At 35.9% G+C, this 18,469-nt stretch overlaps 4 protein-coding genes across 5 annotated transcripts; 1 reads left to right on the forward strand and 3 right to left on the reverse strand.

The window, feature by feature from the left end:
• Positions 1 to 644: 644 nt before the first annotated feature.
• On the reverse strand, positions 645 to 8,613 carry LOC111496163 (UTP--glucose-1-phosphate uridylyltransferase-like). The gene is made up of 20 exons (XM_023146493.1): positions 7,819 to 8,613; positions 7,618 to 7,718; positions 7,436 to 7,526; positions 6,586 to 6,646; positions 6,420 to 6,497; positions 6,290 to 6,340; positions 6,142 to 6,194; positions 4,939 to 5,011; positions 4,423 to 4,480; positions 4,281 to 4,327; positions 4,152 to 4,214; positions 3,201 to 3,233; positions 2,990 to 3,027; positions 2,829 to 2,904; positions 2,687 to 2,743; positions 2,522 to 2,605; positions 2,318 to 2,416; positions 2,139 to 2,243; positions 1,377 to 1,448; positions 645 to 1,276 (listed from the first exon to the last, which is right to left on the reverse strand). Exons 1-20 carry the CDS (start codon positions 8,469 to 8,471, stop codon positions 1,247 to 1,249), a joined length of 1,923 nt encoding a protein of 640 aa, XP_023002261.1. The 5' UTR covers positions 8,472 to 8,613; the 3' UTR covers positions 645 to 1,246.
• A 1,496-nt stretch (positions 8,614 to 10,109) lies between these two features.
• LOC111496268 (UPF0496 protein At1g20180) lies at positions 10,110 to 11,359 on the forward strand. 2 transcript variants are annotated; one of them, XM_023146654.1, is made up of 3 exons: positions 10,110 to 10,151; positions 10,296 to 10,785; positions 10,869 to 11,359. In XM_023146654.1, exons 1-3 carry the CDS (start codon positions 10,112 to 10,114, stop codon positions 11,335 to 11,337), a joined length of 999 nt encoding a protein of 332 aa, XP_023002422.1. In that variant the 5' UTR covers positions 10,110 to 10,111; the 3' UTR covers positions 11,338 to 11,359. The 2 variants fall into 2 exon arrangements, with proteins under 2 accessions (XP_023002422.1, XP_023002423.1); XM_023146655.1 differs by having other exon boundaries at positions 10,114 to 10,151; positions 10,300 to 10,785.
• Positions 11,360 to 12,962: 1,603 nt separating this feature from the next.
• Positions 12,963 to 14,287, reverse strand: LOC111496276 (peroxidase 64-like). Its single transcript, XM_023146666.1, has 4 exons — positions 14,078 to 14,287; positions 13,802 to 13,990; positions 13,560 to 13,722; positions 12,963 to 13,474 (listed from the first exon to the last, which is right to left on the reverse strand). The coding sequence occupies exons 1-4, from the start codon at positions 14,273 to 14,275 to the stop codon at positions 13,077 to 13,079; spliced, it is 948 nt and encodes a 315-aa protein (XP_023002434.1). The 5' UTR covers positions 14,276 to 14,287; the 3' UTR covers positions 12,963 to 13,076.
• A 1,435-nt stretch (positions 14,288 to 15,722) lies between these two features.
• On the reverse strand, positions 15,723 to 18,126 carry LOC111496302 (expansin-A11-like). Its single transcript, XM_023146709.1, has 3 exons — positions 17,943 to 18,126; positions 16,721 to 17,042; positions 15,723 to 16,198 (listed from the first exon to the last, which is right to left on the reverse strand). Exons 1-3 carry the CDS (start codon positions 18,079 to 18,081, stop codon positions 15,886 to 15,888), a joined length of 774 nt encoding a protein of 257 aa, XP_023002477.1. The 5' UTR covers positions 18,082 to 18,126; the 3' UTR covers positions 15,723 to 15,885.
• Between the last annotated feature and the right edge of the window lie 343 nt (positions 18,127 to 18,469).

Here is an 18,469-nt window from a genome sequence, read left to right on the forward strand (position 1 = left end):
TGTCAGAAGAGGAGGCAAGCAAACAAGGAGGCAGCAAGGAAGCCAAACATTTATCTATCTGACGCACAACCTATTCAACCTGTTTTCAAGGGGAGGAAACTTTAACCTAATAAGATATAGATGGTTGATTATTGAGGTTAATTTGCTTGCTATATCTATTCGTTGAATTAGGGTGTTAGGTTGTTGAGCATCTTCCTGTAGTTGGATTACTGTAAATTCCCACATCGGTCAGAGGAAAAAACGTAGGATTTGTTATAAGGGTATGAAAATTTCTCCCTAATAGACACGTTTTAAAAACTTTGAAGGAAATCCTGACAGGAAAAACCCAAAGAGAACAATATCTACTAACGATTGACTTAGACTATTGCATTACTTAGCTTCATAGGGTGTCCATTGAAGCATTCTTTGAAGTTAAAGGTCAACCTTCTACCCCCACATGTTTGTACTAAAGATTACTTAAATATGGTATGCGTGTTAGTGATCTCTTACTTCTGGACAGGATAAAGATTTCTTTTCAGTATTAAAAGCATTTTGTACCCATAATTTGCAGTTCCGACGATGCCGACATGAAAATTGAAAATTAACCTTTCATAAAGCATTTCGTACCCTAAAAAACAAACCTTCAAACTTCCAGAAACAAATTCTCAGCAGAAACTCCAATGACTAGTAGGAGGATACCAACATTTCACAGACCTACAGGAAAGTTAAGTGAAACGTGCAGGAGGGGAGAAAAATGTGGCTAACTATCCTCAGAATCCGAACTTATTTCCAGAACAAAAGAAGTTAAAGAAACTACTAATTCTTGGAGAATAGTACCTGTTTCGATTCGATCTTTGGTGCCAACTGAATCGGATACTGCTTGTGATGAAGTATGATTTAACAAATGTTGGAGGAGAAACAAGTAAGCTCATCTGAATTGATTTCCCTGTTATGATGAGTCATCTCTCGTGGTGCAAACAAGCACAAATAAAAATAAACAAAGTCAATGCTAATTTATTGTAGCCGGAGTTATGGGGTGGCATCTATTTGCTAAGCTAATTTGTGTTTCAAACTTTTTGGTTCTCTGCTAAAGAAAGAATTGTCCCCTACTCTACCACAACTCCTTTATATCCCACTCTTAAAAGTGAATTAAAGATAAGGAATTGAAGAAAATTCTGGCCCAAAGGGAGAGCTTCAAAACCAGTTTGTCGATGAGACAAAGAACATTATTCTATGAAAACTTTCCGCTTCAACAAGACACAATTCTTCATTTAAGATCTGCTGGATCGTTGATCTCCTGGATGAAAACCAAAGCACTCATTTCAAAATTGAAAAATCGAGGAGTGAATGTAGATGAAAAATCAACTTAATATGATTCAGAATTTTGATGCATTTACCTGATTTTCAAGTACTGCACCATCTGGGATTTCCAACTTCATCCCTGGTTTTGCAACGATATTGACTTTTCCCTTCAAAACCAAACCCATCATGAAGCTAAGTAATGCTAACAGAAGAAAAAATAATGATGGATGGCATAACAGGTTAAATCTTTATATCATACATTCACATAGACATTAAATTTCAATCGCTAGTACATGTTCATTTCACACAGTATCATTTTATACACTTAGGTCTGCAAGCTTGGGACCTCATAAAGGCATGCACACACCATCTTGATTTATAATTTAGGTTTAAATTACCACCTTGGTCCCAATGGTTTGGAGAGAGAATTTAGTCTCTATAATTTTTAGAGTTACAATTTCGTCCCAATGATTTGATAAAACCTTAAATAGTCTATTCCTTTAAAAGCTATTAACGGGTTGAGTACATGGCAGTTAGCTATCCTGCCACGTACTCAATTCATTGGTGTCTTTTAACGGCAACATATTCATTTTCTAAAGCTATGGGCTATTTATGAAATTTTATTGAACCAGGGACGAATTCTAATTTCAAAACCATAGAGCTTAAATTCTAAGTTTCTCCCGAGGAAAAATTGTGTTTTACCTACAAGTCATTGTGATGCCAGTTCAGAAAACAGAGTTTTAAAAAATCAAACATAGTTCATTACTTGTGGAGACTCTCACACAAGAGGAGGCATGACAAACTAAGACAAGGCCGATGTGGGTTTAATCATATAGATGGAATGAGTATAATAATACCTTGATAGTCACACCTTCCCCAAACCATACATCACCTCTTACAGTCAAGCTATCCAGCTCAACAATACTGGGGATGGCCTTGAATCGACTTTGGAAATCATTAATCTGGGAAAGAAGGAATAAGCACAAGATCTAGAATAATATTAAGCACATATTCTAGTGTAACTCCCAAACTTTACCTTTTCAAATTCAGAACCTAAATCAATTGATGGATCTAAAGGGTTAGCTCTAGCTGCATTTCGAACTATTAGGCCTTCATTGGATGTATACAGATCTGACTGCAAAAATTTAAACATTTGAAAATTATTATTTTCACAAGATGAGTTTTTTCTCATTCGATATCCAGTACACGGTAACTGAAAGTTCACATAGTTACACTTCACCTGTAAAAGAAGTAAATCTGACGTTGAACTCAGTTGTAGTGAACGAGAACGTGGCACAATAATCCCAATGGGTTGATCAAAGAACTGTCTCAAAAGTTAAAAGTACAGCATGAGAAAAATATTCACAATGTGACAACAAAATAAAAAACTACAATTTAAACAAACCTTTATCATTGAGCCTACTGCAGTGCTTTGCCTGAGCATTTGATCGCTGTTTCTGTCCTGATGAGACAAGTAACTTCGTCAGTATCTTCTACGAGGGTTAAAATGAAAAAGTGAGTCTACTAGTGAATGGCCAAAAGATGACCTCTGAAAATGAAGAGTTCCCAATCTTTAGTGTATTTGTATCCACTAGTCTCTTAGTGGCGGTCAAATTCACCCACCTGAACAATATAGCACAAACCTGATGTCACGTGCATATACAGGAATGCCTAACAGGGGAAAAAAATAAAGAAAGTCCATACTCACAAGTTTCTTATATCAGAAAATTTGAATTTGTCCATTGGCTTCAGTTGATCAACACAAAAAGAAACTTCAAATTATTAGACAAATAAAAAATGATCCACTACAAAAACAAGCTAACTAACAGCACCAAAAAAGTATAAATTTGAAAGGGAAACAAAGAGGATGAATAATTCAACAATAAGATTCTAAAAGAGAGTGGAAAGAGATTGCTTACAGACTGACTTGAATTTAGAGCAATATCTGCAAACTGCATTGAGAAACACAATGTGCATCAAACCCATTGTCAAGAACCAAATAAACACTAGTTAAGTACTAAATAATGCAGATATCACAACAATTAGTTTTTTTTTTTTAAAAAAAAAAAAGCAGGATATATATATACAATTGTCAAATAAATAGCCAGGGGTAGAGAACCCCCCAAAAAGAACAAAAATAAGAAGCCATCCAGTGGCAAAGGATCATAGTAAGACTATATTTACAAAAAAGTTTCTGGTGTGTATAACACCACCAAGAGGAGGTGAGCCATAGGCAATTAAAAAAAAAAAATCGGGCAAGGCTATCTTATCTTCAACGATCCAAGCTCTAGCAAGTAATTTAATATCAACGGTTCACATCAGTGCTTCATCTCTTATATTGAACCTAATTTCCTTCTTGAAAGTGATATCTGCAACTAACTGCTATTGAGTTACTGGAAGATGACATTGACCTGATGACAGCAAACTGTGGACAACCAATTATTCAAGGGACCTTTTATTGTGTGCCTTCAGATTAGTATTTGCCTTGATTCAACATGTCCACATTGTAACACATGACATAGTATAAGGGTAAGGTACTGTGCTCTTCTCAAGTAGTATCCCCTAACAATTTATTTTAAGAACAATGCAAGTTACCGGACCAAAGATGGAGGGGTTATACTTCCTACCACATCTAGCTCTGTAAATATAATGGTTTCTTATCATATATATATGTATATGTATATATATGCATGTACGTTTTTTTTTTTTTTTTAATGTCACAAGACTGGAAAGTGGAAACTAGGAAAAAGGCTGAATACAAGAATGTGCAATGATCAAATATATCGTTTCATCATAACAGAAATGCCAAACCACAATCGAACTCCAATAGATACCAGTGAAAGATTAAACTGTTTCATCAGAGTACCAACCTGACACTTCTGTGGAGTTGAATAAGTGCTGGTACTCATGTCAAATGCTGCTGTAGGTGTTACCTGTAAGAAGAAAAGGTGTAAGAGTTGAACTAAGGAATCATAGTATAGAGTGATATCGTTGCATACCTCCATGCAGAATTCAATCTTATTTTGGATCAAATGATTTAAGATTTCTAAATCCTTCAGTTAAGAAAACCATAATTCAAAGAATAGAAGCATAGTATTATGACTAAAAAACTACAGATATCAAGATCACAACCAAGGATACGTGGGTCAATAACAGCAGCCACATTATCCGAGCCAACCACCAGGGCAAACTCCTTACCCTGAGAAACAAGTTAAAAAAAATATATTAGATTGATGTTAGAATCGCTTTCTAGCAAGTCACTCTTCTTCCATCTGTAAGGTATCCCCTAACTATTATATTAACTTTCACAAAAGAGCCTCGAGGTCAAGTTAACAGACAACATCCAGCCTTTTGAGAGGATGGTACTCTCTTTATTAACGAGTTTATTTTACAAAGATAAAGCATGAAATTACAAAAGAAGCAGCAAGCAAATATATAAAGGCAATCCCAAAATAAACCACACACTAAAAGCTACTAATCAACATTAGAGGAATTTCCCCAATTGCGCCTCCTAGCATGTCCTGACAATTGGGGGCCTTACACCCTCTTTCCCCTAGCTTTTGAAAGGTCTATATAATATGTGTGTGGTTCCACCGGTCATCTCTCTCCGATAATAAAATACATTTGTCTGTTGGTTAACATTAAGCAAACTCCTACCTTTGACAATAATACATCCAGAGTTCCACCAGTCAGTAAGGAAAGGAGAACTGAGCCATGATCAGAATTATACCTTCACAGGAAAACAAAAAAAAAAAAAAGATGTGAACTCTTATTCTTATCCAAAATTTTTAAATAAAAAACTTGTGCAAAAGAAAATGTAATACTCGTCAGACCAAACAAACAGTCATGAGGCTTCAATTTTCCTATCCAAGTGTATATCACGAGGTCATTGGTCCAAGGCATTACTTACAAAAGAGTAGGAGAAATTTTCCATTAACGACATAAAAAATAAGAAAATATTACACAAGCACACATTTGTTCTTATCAATGTGATTTAATAAGAATATGCAGAGTGCCAAACAATCATGATATTTCATAAAAACGTGGACAAGTGGTACCCCACTTTGCATTTGTCATTTTATGTATTGCATGATCAGCACGAACTTCCTTTCTAATAATAAATATTGGTGTGCCTTGGCGCTACCGTGGTAATGGTATCATACGTGAAAATTTAAGACAAACCCAAACTAGTCCCTAAAGCATGGGGTGTTAACACATGAGAAATCAAAAATATCTAAAAAACAGTGTCTGCACCACGGTTTAATAGGTAGAGTCAATACCGAAGAGCCCACACCCCTATCTATTGTCTTCCCTTGTACCTTCTCTCTTAATGGAAAGCTGTAATCTTAAAAATTATGCTGCTTTAGAAACAAAGAATATGCAAAATTCTGCAAATTATCCAGAGAGTGCAGGTATCCAGTTGATGGAAGATTATAGAACAAATTACAAATTCCAAATGACATGTGATGAAGAATTGGATAATTACACATAAATCATAGATGGCAGTTTTCTCCCCCCCCCCCCCCCCCCCCCCCCCCCCCCCCCCCCCCCCCCCCCCCCCCCCCCCCCCCCCCCCCCCCCCCCCCCCCCCCCCCCCCCCCCCCCCCCCCCCCCCCCCCCCCCCCCCCCCCCCCCCCCCCCCCCCCCCCCCCCCCCCCNTCACTCCTGGTTCACCAATCAAGTTGGTTTCTCTTTTTCTTGTCCCCTGATAATGTTTACTCCCAAGCCGAGAAGCATAAGAACAATAGAAAAAACATACTCCAAAGTTTTCTCAGTAAGGAGATGCTCCTGAGAACTATAGAAAGTGGTTTCTTATTCTTAGAAAGAAAAAAGTAAAATTACAAAAACAGAGTAACTTACAAATCATCATCTTCCCTTGGCTTTTGAGATGAGTCCAGTGGCAACTTTTGTCCCTGAATAAACAAACAATATTTTAACCGCAAATTAAATCTCTAAGACTTCTGTTCATATAACATAAAGCTGATAAATAAGCTCTAGATTCATATACCTGAATTAAAGAATGGACATCAACTTTTGACTTCTTATGTTTTCCCACGGCCTACAGATTATGAATGACAATTAGAACACTGAGGTATATACAAGTGAAGACAGTTATAAGGTATAGAATCATATATCACCTTCAATGTCTCATCGTGAGTTTCAAAAGAATCCAAGAGCATCAGTGGGACATTGCATCCATACTTAGCATTTAGGGACTGAAATTAAAATGGTAGCACCTATCAGCTAGTTATTAAGTAGACACAATGAGAATGGCTCACTTAGTTGCACTGGAGAAAAACTGACCTCAATTTGCTCAAGAAATAAGTCAATGGGTGTTGAATCACCACAAACTTTGAGTGCAGATCTGCATAATAGACCATTTTCCAGTATTAGTATTGAACTTTCCAACGTTAAAATGATGGATGAAAGCACAAGCCAGACACATTTTCCAGTTAAGATATCAAACAAACCTGCTCATCCACCTTCCAGATTTAACATCGAGAAGGTTTAATGCCTATAGAAAACATCATGAAAATACAGTACAAGAAGAGCTGGTATGCTATAGCCAAATATCTATGGAGAATAATATAATTAACTTGTACAATTTCATTTAGTGCAAGTTGCAGTATTCTTTACAACCTATTACAGGATGAAAGATGATGTTAAATCCCAAAGTTGATTTAATGAAGAAAAGCATGTGTGGTTCGTAAATCTTACTCCACCTTGCAGTTTAAGCAGACTAAAATTGGCACGCCCATATTAGAAGGTACAATAGAAAGATAATTTTAAAGATAAATAGAAAGATTAACATTGCACCGAGATGCAGACAACCAGAATATATTTACCATAGTTCAAATTTTGTATTGTCCACTACTTTAACAGACGACATGTTTTCTACATAAAGGAGATATTTCACAACAGCTATGATATTTTTCTTTATAAGAAACCGAACTTTTGAAAAAAACCAAATCCTGACAGTTGGAACTATACCATTAAATGAACAAGGCAAACTCTGTGAGTTCATCAATGTAAAAAATACTGAATAGCTACTTAAGCTTAGATATACATCGTATACATTTGAATCACAAAAACACTCCAAATTTAATAAGTTCACTTAATTGTATATAGTTTAGGAACTAAGAATGATGCTTACTTGGGCCCATTAAAACCCATTGCTGTGCCCAAAGCTCCATTGAACTTCAAAACAACGAGCTTGTCCAAAAGATTTTTAGTTTTTGCAATGTCTGCAACATAAGAAATATCGAATCATTAGACGTGATATCATTTCCATGCTGTGAAATTTTTTTAAATGGTTCAGCAAAAACTACATATTACCATCTGGCACTGTTGCTAAACTCTCATATGGAACAAGAAGCACTTCTTTCTTCAGAAAATCAATGCTTTTGGCCTGCTCCTCTACTTGATCCAGATTCTCTCTTACAAATAATGCAAAAATAATGCAGAAAGTCTCAATCTTCATTAATCTAAGACTTCCAAGGAGTTTAAAAAAAAAAAAAAAAAAACTGAAAATTGTACCTTGGTTGAGATTTGGGAAGGTCTTCTTTGACGGCACCTGCACTAGTAGAAGCCAAGCGCTTCTGTTCGTAAAGGAATGTCTTCGTTATCAAGTTACAGAACAAATAGATAAATTGAACTGAATCATTGGCCGGAATAGGATAAGCAATCCTCTTATAGATCTCCAATGGCATGCTCGAGTCCACAAGAGCCACAATCGGAATCTGCAATCTATCTGCTTCCATAATCAACGATGATTTCCTCTCCGTATCTATAACCACCAAACAATCGGGCGGTTGAGTTGGTCCAAAACAGAGCCTCTTATGCCTCGACTTGAACTTCTTAGGACTTGCACTATTAGTGAGAATTCCACTCATCCTCCAAAGTGCAGTGGCGCTAGGGCTATAGCATCCAATCTTCTTCGTCATTTCTTCAATAATTTCATCGAAAAGCCAATTGGTATTGACGAACATGAAACGACCTTTCTGGCGGACCAATGAGCCAATGAAGTTCAAGGCATTGCGCATACAGATTAGGGTTTTATCGGAGTCGATAATGGCCATTCGATTGCGAAATCCATAGGTATATAACTTGAAATGGTGAGTGGCAGCTTGCCGGCCGACATGAGCTTTGGTGCTCAGTAGCTTCTGAATCACAATGGAGTGAAGAGTCATCTTCGCCGGCGAGTGGTTTTCTTTGGACGGTGAACTTTTCTTCTTGCTGCCCACTCAGACAACCTCACACACCCATCGCCACCTTCCCCATCATCGGAATGTTGCTATCAATTGGCGCTGCAGAGACGAACGCCAATTTTATGTCTTTTAGGGTTTAACGCTAAATCGTAAAAAACAATAAAACAAAATTAACATAATTTTTGTAATTTTGATTTGATTAATTCTAAAATAAATAAATTTAAAATAATTAATCATCAGGTGTAGATAATTTGAACTTTATATTTACATTAAATATTATTTATTTTTTCCATTTGAAAATAAAAAATTATTTTGTTAGCTTGAAATTAAAAGAATTATTGAAAAGAAAAATAGGTAGGATCGTGAGTTTGGAGTGAAGTTAAAAAATTAAGGTGTTTATCGTGTAATTTAAAATTTTACTGATCGGATCGATTTGTTCATTGAATAAGTAACTCGTCGATCAGTTGATCGATTTGTTCATTACAAAATTGACTTGTCATTTGACAAGTGAGATAAAATTGCCTAGTCCAACCTTCCACATCTTCACGTACACGTGCAGCTCCCTCCCTCATCCTCTATCATTTTATCTCGTTCAACATTCGACACAATTCCTTGCCATCCTCTCTTTTCGTCAACATAATCCCTCATCGTCGTTGTCGTGTCGTCCCTCACCTCCATTGCAGTCAACTCTCGCTCTTCCCTCTACTCCACCGATGATAATCACGTCTTCCTAGGCTTCCATCGCTACCACGCCATCTCTCATTTTTCCCCTCGATGATATCATCTTCCTAGAAAATCAATGCATTTCTTTAGGTTCTTTTATATGTAATTACCATGCCAGTATAAATATCTAATTATTTCAAAAACACCCTTATCTTTCAAAAATTCCAATATTACCCTTCACCTCTTTTAAGCATTTTAAAACTATCATTTCCAATATTATCAAATTTTAGTCAAATATTCTAAATTTTTCTTCCAGTAGTTTTGAAATGTTTATGAAAGGTCAAATATAACCTTTGAAAATTTTAAAATAAATATTATAACAGTCTGGTTTTGCTCGTTACGAATCGCTATCAGTCTCACGATTTAAAAACGCATCTGCTTATGAAAGGTTTTTACGCTCTTATAAGAAATATTCCGTCCCTCTACAACCGATTTCGATCTCACAAATACAATATTTTTTTAAGTAAAGAGCAAAGTTTATCGTTACAAGATTTTAAATACAGCGACCAATTTGAGCATATCTGAAATGATTATAATATATATTTTCAAATAAGAGATTGCCAGCAAAATTAAAAAATAAAAATACACAACAACAACAAAAATGATTTTTTTGAGGGAAAAAAAATTATATATATATATATATATATAATTAGAAGGAGAAAGAAGCAAGTGTATCAGACGCGGAGGATGGTGCGTGTGAGGGACGATAAACGTGTAGAGAAAGTGATAAAATAACCAAGGAATGCAGCCGGACACTAATCGCCACGTGGCCCCTCTTCGTTCCTTCTGGACTTCTCCTATCCTGCCACGTGTCTCCCTTCTCCTTTCCTTCTGGCCTAGCCTTGCATATAAATAACAAACCCCCATCAATTCCAAAATCCACATTTAGGGTTCCCAAGATGAAAACTGCTCATTGGATCAGCCTCTTTAATAAAACAGGTCAGCATTAAAATTATATTATATTATAATTTTTATTAAATTAATTATTTGATTTCTAAATTTTTTAAAATTAACACTATAAATATTATTTAATATTTTTTTAATCCATAATCTAATGGATAAATGGTTATGATTTGGTCACAGACAGATCATCATCCGACAAAAACAAGGCTATTATGAATGCCTTGTCTCGCAAGTTAAACATTAACGAAGAGTACAAACAAGCCTTCAGAACCACCTCCTTCATTGAATTCACAACCACCTACAAAGACAATAACACGTCGTCGTCGCCACCGCCACCGCCATGTCGGCTCGAACCAGACCAAAAGCTTCTTCACGACATGCTTCGGAGCTGTAATGGCCGCCATGTCCACCCTCTTCTACTTGAATATTTCGAAGCCAGTTTTCAAGCTTTCAAAGCTTGCCAACTTCTCCTTCAAGCTGTCCATCAAACACGCATCAACCACGCCGTTGTCAAGCTCGCCACCACGGCTTCAATGGCCGACGACGACAATCAAAGCTCCAATAATAATGGAATGGTTTATAAGGAGTTGTTTCTTAGCTTACACGACCTCCATTCCGAATTGCTTCGTAAACTCTCGTGTTTACGGAACGAAACTCGAAAAAAGTTGAGGTAAGTTTAAGCTAATGAGTTAGAGAGTAAATTTTAGAATTTTATAGATTAAATGAATAATTTAGTCTGTATTCTTAAATTAGGTTAAGATGTTTTAGGAAGAAAGTAGCCACAGGTTGTTTCGTGATATCGAACGCGGCGGTTCTAATCACGCTACTAGTTTTGGCATTGCATAGTCTTGTCGGGATCGTGGCGATGCCAGGGTTGATCGTTTGCTTCGTAGGTTCTTTGAAAAAGAAGAGGAGAGATCATAAGGGGATTCTACGACAAATGGAGATTGCGGCGAGGGCGACGTATATAACCATGAATGATTTGGACACGTTGAGTCGGATGGCGGTGAGGCTCGATGGCGAGGTGGAGCATCTCAGGGCGGTGGGCGGGATGTGGATGAGAAGCGGCAGAATGCGTGAGATATTGAAGGAGTTTGTTGAAGAAGATGACGCCATTGTTGAGCAAATGAAGGAGCTTCAACAACATATATATTTGTGTTTTGTTACCATAAACAGGTCTAGAAGACTTGTTATGAATGAAATTGTGGAAGCTAAGGATTGAACGGATGGTTGATGAATATAGAATCATGTGAATACAGACTCACGATTAGTAGTTATTGTCCATTTTAGTCCGTTACGTACTATTGTTAGCCTCACGATTGCGAGATCTCACAATCCGCCTCATGGAGACCTAGCGTTCTCACGAACACAAAACTCAATGTCTGGTTGACTCTAGTACTATTTGTAACAGCCCAAGCCCAGCAAAAAGCAGATATTATCCACTTTGGTCCATTTCGTATCGTCATTAGCCACACCGTTTTAAAACTTGTATGTTAAATAAGAAGTTTCCACACCCTTATAAGAAATGACAACCAATGTAAGACCTCACGTAAATTCTTAAAGAATTTTACGTGTAGAACTTATAGGATTCAAATGTTCGAATTTCGACCACTACATCCAAGTCAATATTTCATGAATGGTTCGTAATTACAATTAAGTTAAAAGCTCGTTCTGTCATTGTTATTACATCTTAAACCTTAAGTACGAGTTGTCCTCTCACGAACAATCTTTTTTATGATCTAATCATAAAATACGATAAAATTTCCAGTAGAGTTTTTTAAAATTAATTAAATTTTCTTATATTCGAAAAATAACAAATTTTATAGAAAAGAGAGAAAAAAAAAAAGATGAATATAAATAATAATAATAAATAAATAAATAAATAAATTTACAGATTATTTATTGTCGGAGGGGGATGGGGCAAAACAAGTTGGGCTGCTCCTGCCCACAATTTCAATTGATTTCTCGGGAAAAGAAACGAGCAAAAAAGAAATATTTTTTTTATATAAAATTATTCTTTTATTATTTCTTTAATTTTTCATGAAATATATATATATATAATTTATTTATTTATTTATTGCAATAACTTCCATTGTTTTTATAATTCATAACATAATTTAGGGATGCTTTCTCGCCAATTTAAATATAATTTAATTAATTAACCAATATATTTTCGAAACTAAAAAAAATAAATCAGTAAATATTTAATTTAAATTAAATTATATTGTTTTATAGAAAAAAAAAAACTTACTAAATTAAAGTTCACTTATTAAATACAATTTAACTCGATAAATAGAAAAAAAAAATAATAAAATAAAACAGCGGTTATTTTATTTGGTATTCTGCATTTTTATCACAAGATTCATTGGGACTGTCACGTGACTCATATGATTCGCTTCATAAATGCCACCTGTGAAATTTCTATAATAAATTCCGCCCGATTAAATGACTTTTTTTTAGCTTTAAATAATCTATTTTAATTTTGGCGAGATTTCATATTGGTTGGGGAAGAAAACGAAATATTGTTTATAAGTGTGTCTAAACCTCTTGCTAGTTGACACGTAGAGCTACACCGAGACGTAAAAGATTCGTAAGAATGCAAAAGAATGACGGGATTATTAATAATATTAAATTATTATTATTTTTGGGTAATGGAAATCAAGGACTTCATTAACTACTTGCTGTCCCCTTTCTCGAGAAAAAAAAAAGGGATAAAGTCGTGAAAAGAAGAAAAAAGTAAATGAAATTTAACCACAAATTTTATTTTCCAATTCCAAAAATAAAAAATAAAATAATCAATTTTTAAATTAATATATAATTAAAAAAAATTAAAGTAAATAAAAGAGATAAAAAAAAAATATATTCCCATAATTAAATACATAATTCAAAAGCACACACAATTCTAAGCTTCCAAAATCACTCCACACAATTTTAAAAAAAAAAAATCCAAAAATTACAATATTATCTGACCACCCGGCAGTTTAGCCGGACTTCTTCGCCGGCGCCGGCGATCCGACTCATCTTGACCATGGACTTCACAAACGCCTTCTCAAAGTGGCGTTGTTCATTGGCGAATTTAGAAACCAAAGCCTTTGAATACGGAGTTGAAAGCAAAGATTGATCGGAAGAAAAAATGCTCCGCCCTTGAAGAAGCAGCTTGAAGTATGCATTGTCAAACACCGTGGTAGTTGAATCCATAGGGGAGCCGGCGTTCTTCACCTTGTTGTGAGCTGGACATATGCTCTGGAGACTGGCGGCGAATGATGGCTGCAACAACGGGTCGATGTCGACGGTCGAGTTGAAATTGTGGATTCGGTTTTGGAATGATGAGCAATGGGCAAATCCTAACGTGTGTCCGCCTAAAAATGCACCGTAACTTATCCGTTTAGAATAATCGATCGTGTTCGAGTCTTTGATTTAGTGATGATTTAATACGACGTTTACCTGATAGAGCTACGAGATCTTGTATGGAAAGACCTCGTTGAGAGAAGCTTTGTTGGAGTTGGGAGAAGTTGAATGTGGGAAAAGGCAATTGTATGGTTTCATTTGCTTTCGAGATTCTTCCGTCTTTTCTTCCTTTCGGAACTTCCCAATGAGGACCTCCCGACTGATTCCAATAACAAACCGTTTATTCTCCACCCAATAAGTAAAAACAAAAAAATGTTAGGTATTGAATAACGAATTACCACAACAACAGCATCTCGAGCAGCGAGAGCTAGGATATCAGCACAAGAAACAACACCAGGGCAAGCAGATTCAATAGCTTTCTTAGCCTTATCAATGACGTAAAAAGCATGTAACGATATATTAGGAGGGCCGTCTTTTTCCGCCTTGTTCTTCCCCTTGGAGTCGAGAAGCACAGACCCATCACAACCCTTCAAAACAGAAAGAAAATGTCTCGTAACATCAAAATCCATACGAACTACAGTGAATTAACCGAACCCTTTTAACCATTTACTTACTCTAATGAAACAGTCATGGAAGTGCATTCGGAGTAGCGCAGCAGGAACTGTCTTGTCGTTGACGGTGGCTAGGTGGACTTCTCGGGCGATGATGGACTCGAGATTAGGGCACGTGTGGTCGTAATAGCGGTAGGTCAAGGCATTGAGAGACGGAAGGAGGGAAGAAAAGAGGAGAAGAAAGGTGAAGAAGAGAGACATGGTTGTATGGTAGAAAGTGTTGGAGACTTGGAAGAGATGAGAGTATTTATATGTATGGAAAAGGGAAGTGAAAAGAGTGGTTATGGTGAGGGAGAAGGTTGTTGGAATATTTGGTGATCCAAAACCACTCGTCCTATTAAAGCAAAGTGCTTTGTCTTTTTCTCGAATCGAGATCATAATGACCTCTACTCTACCACTTACCATTCAATCACAACCCCGTTGATGAACCCTTCTCGTGATCTCAAAGGGAGGGAAAGAGAACCATCCACCTGAGTCATCTCGTGACGTAATGCAGAAATTCATGCTCACACGAACCCTATGGCTCAATCAATATACAACTCGTCACTAGTGCAAGTAATCGTTTTAATGGAGACAGACATGCATACATATACAACATGAACGTACACGATTAGTGTCAAAACATTCATTTTTTCGGGATTAATTTTAGAATTTAATTTGATAAAATAATAATTTAAAAAATGGTCAATGAATTTCCGTGATTGGCGTATCTGATCCCTTGATGTAAAAGCAACCAATATATATCATAATAAATAGTTAATTATTTAAATTATAATAAAAATAAATAAATAAAAATGAAGTGAAGGGAAAGGGGAGTAGTTAAGTGGTCAATAATCACTTTATAACGACTCCTCAATTTCAAAGACCAAATTCATTATTCATAACTAATTATCAATAATTGGTTTATTTATATATTTTTTAATTTTAATTTTAATTTATTTATTAATGTGATAATATATGATTAGCACGATAATATTGAAAGTCTGGATATATATACAACACGTGGTCGGAGAAGTGACAAAGTGAAGCATTAGAACTGTAATACACGATAATCATAGTTTACTTAAATATAAAGAAAAGAAAATTATTGATTTTTTTTATAATTAGTTTATTAAATTATTACAAATGATTTGATCGCACACCATACATATTGGATTAGTGACACGATAAAAAAAATTAACAATAAAACTAAGATAATTAGTAAACTAATAAGTAAAATGTTCATTTCACGCCGAGATGAGAAATTTTATATATTTATTTATTGTAATATCAAAATTTTAATTTGTTCGATATGTTAGATGAACACGACTCACCACAATGGTATGACATTGTCATGTTTGAGCATGAGCTCTTATGGTTTTGTTTTGGGTTTTCCCCAAAATTTCTTATACCAATAGAGAGAATATTCCTGGATTATAAGTCCATGATCATTCTCTAAATTAGTCGATGTGGGACTTTCAAAAGTTCAATATAATAGGTAGCATACGTTATCGTTTTGACTCCCAAGTTAGAACGGAAAATAGGCTTCTTATCGACGAGAAAGGGTCGAACAAAAAATAATTTAAGCAGACAAAACAAAGCTTCTATATATATATATATATATAAATTATATAACTTTTTATATTAATAACGTTACAAATTGACTTTAAAAGGTAAAAAAAAGAAAAAAAAAAACACTTATATGAGTAATTAAACATCTCGAAGTTGTGAAGCGACCGCTTGGTGGCGGGCTGACATTAAGGTGGCGGGCTGCTTCCGTAGCTTTAAAAAAAACCCCACTTGGCTCGCCTCTGCCAATCCGACCACCCCAATCAGCTGAATTGGACACTGCTCCCAAACGTTTGCCCAAACCTCCAGCTCGAAGGGACAACGTTGTTGAACACTTGTGTCTGCCCGTCGGTCGTGGTCACCTTGAACGACAGAGCTTGCCCATTTAGATACGAATTTGACTGCCAATTCATGCCCCAATTCCTCGACATCGCCATCCATTGGCTTGATTTCGAGCCCTTGATCGACACCGCTTGGATGTCTCCAGCTCCTCCCACGTTGCTTATCAAAACCAGCTCAAAATAGTCTCGTCCATTCACAGTGAATCTCACCCCTCCTTTCTTTACACAAGGAACTCTATAGAATTTAATCCATCAGTTCAAATACTTTCAAAAATCAAATAAGTTATAAAGAAAATTAAAAGAACAATAAACGGATATAAGATATTTGTCTATAATCAAATGAAAAATACAATACCGATAGTAAAGAAGATTAAATATCCTCAATGATACCAATAGTAAACGGTAATAGAGAGCTAAATATCTTTGACAAATATGATACTTACAGTAAATTGTAATGGAAGACTAGATATTTTCAATCATACAAGATATTTGACCGTAATAAATGGTAAAATATGAAATCTATGTTAAATTATAATTCAGGATAAAATATGAAGATTTGAGAGATTTTTGTTGTTGGATGATGAAAGTCTCACATCCGCTCATTTAAGAAAGGATCAAAGGTTTATAATCAATGAATACTCTCTCCATTGGTCTAATATATTTTGGGGAAACCCAAAGCAAAGCTATGAGAGCTTATGCTTCTCGAATGAGACAATATCAGACCATTGTGGAGAGTCGTTCATCTAACGTTTGTTACCTTTGGTAGAGGACGGGGATGATTCCGCCTCGGTAAATGCCGATCTTTTCCCAAGCGGGTTGGGCCATGTCGAAGTGCTTAAGCGGAGGGTTGCACCATCCGCCGTTGTTGTTGGGGAGAGCGAAGTTTGGTGGGCAGAAATTGGTGGCTGTTACGGTCACCGACGCCCCTTTCACGCACCAACGGGGATCGGTCTTGTAATCGCACGTGATCTTGATGCACTGCCCGCAGGATGCTCCGTCGTTAAACAGCGCGGTGCTTAGCGCTGCCGTGCTAGTCCCGTAACCGGTGTCGTACAAGTTCCCATACCCACAAGCTCCTCCTGCAACGGTCAACAAAATGGTTTGGCCGGCGACAAAATTAGTGAACCAGGGAAGGAAAATTTGTTATATTATATATATTTATTTGCTTAGTAAATAAATAAATGTTTTTTTAATGTAAAATATTTTAATATGAAAATTTGAATTTTTAAAAATTATGATTATAATATTATATTTTTTATTTACGAAATATTATTAAATTTATTAGGGTGGAAAATATAAACTATCTATTAATTTAAAAAAAAAATAAAAAAATAAAAAATATATCTAAATAAAACCTTATTTATAAGATTGTGGAAACCTCTCAGCATACACGTTTTAAAAGCCTATAAAGACAACCCGAAAGAGCTCAAAATAGACCATATTTGCTACTGGTGGGCTTGGAGGAGATAGACACAAGGTTGTGTACCAGTAACGAGGCTAAGCCCCTGCCCCAAAAGGCGGTGGACACAAGGCTGAGCCCCTGTCCCAAAAGGCAATGGATACAAGGCTGTGTGTCAAGAGGTTGAGCCCCTGCCTTAAAAAGGCAGTGAACACAAGGCTGTGTGCAACGAGGCTAAGCCCCTGTCCCAAAAGACGATGGATACAAGGCTGTGTGTCAAGAGGCATAGCCCCTGCCTCAAAAGGTCGTGGACACAAAGCTGTGTTCTAGAAGGCTGAACCCCAAAGAGAGGTGGACACAAAGCGGTGTGCCAACAAAGATGTTGTGCCCCGAAAGAAGGTGGATTGGAGGATTGAGGGGTCCCACGTCGATTCGAAAAGTGAAAATTCAATTTTCACGTAAATTTTTAACTTTTAAACTTCGATTTTAAGACTACAAATAATTATTAAACGTATATTCAACCAAAAAAATTACAAAAAACGAGAAACAGAAACATTATGAAACGAATTCGTTTATTTACCCATTGTCCCCGATGCATCGCTACCGCCATAGAACGTAGCATGAGCGGGATACCAACCCGACGCGGTGAAAGCATCGGCAGCAGAGAGGAAGTTGCAGAGAACGAGAGAGAAAGCGAATGCGAAAGGAAGTTTGGCCATTAATGGCAATGAAGAGGAATGTAGAAGATGAAGAAGACGAAGAAGAAAGAGTTGGCATTGAATTGAGAAGCAGCGGCAGTGTTAAATAAGAACACAAAATCGGCCATCCAACAACCTCACATGTGACCTCTGCAGCTTCCAACCAAATTGTTGTTTCAATTTTTTTATACTTTAAAAATTATAACTTTGAATAATCCTTTTCAGATTTTCACAATTTTTTATATATTCTTTTTATTTGTTAGAGATTAAATAAAATATGTTAAATTTATAAGTGCTGAATTCAAATATTCATAAATTTTTTTAAAATTTTAATAATATCAGTAACTTCAAAAAAAAAAAAAAAAAAAAAAAAAAAAAAAAAAAAAAAAAAAAAAAAAAAAAAAAAAAA

Source organism: Cucurbita maxima, unplaced genomic scaffold (assembly GCF_002738345.1).
Source record: "Cucurbita maxima cultivar Rimu unplaced genomic scaffold, Cmax_1.0 Cma_Scf00022, whole genome shotgun sequence".
Lineage (NCBI taxonomy): Eukaryota > Viridiplantae > Streptophyta > Magnoliopsida > Cucurbitales > Cucurbitaceae > Cucurbita > Cucurbita maxima.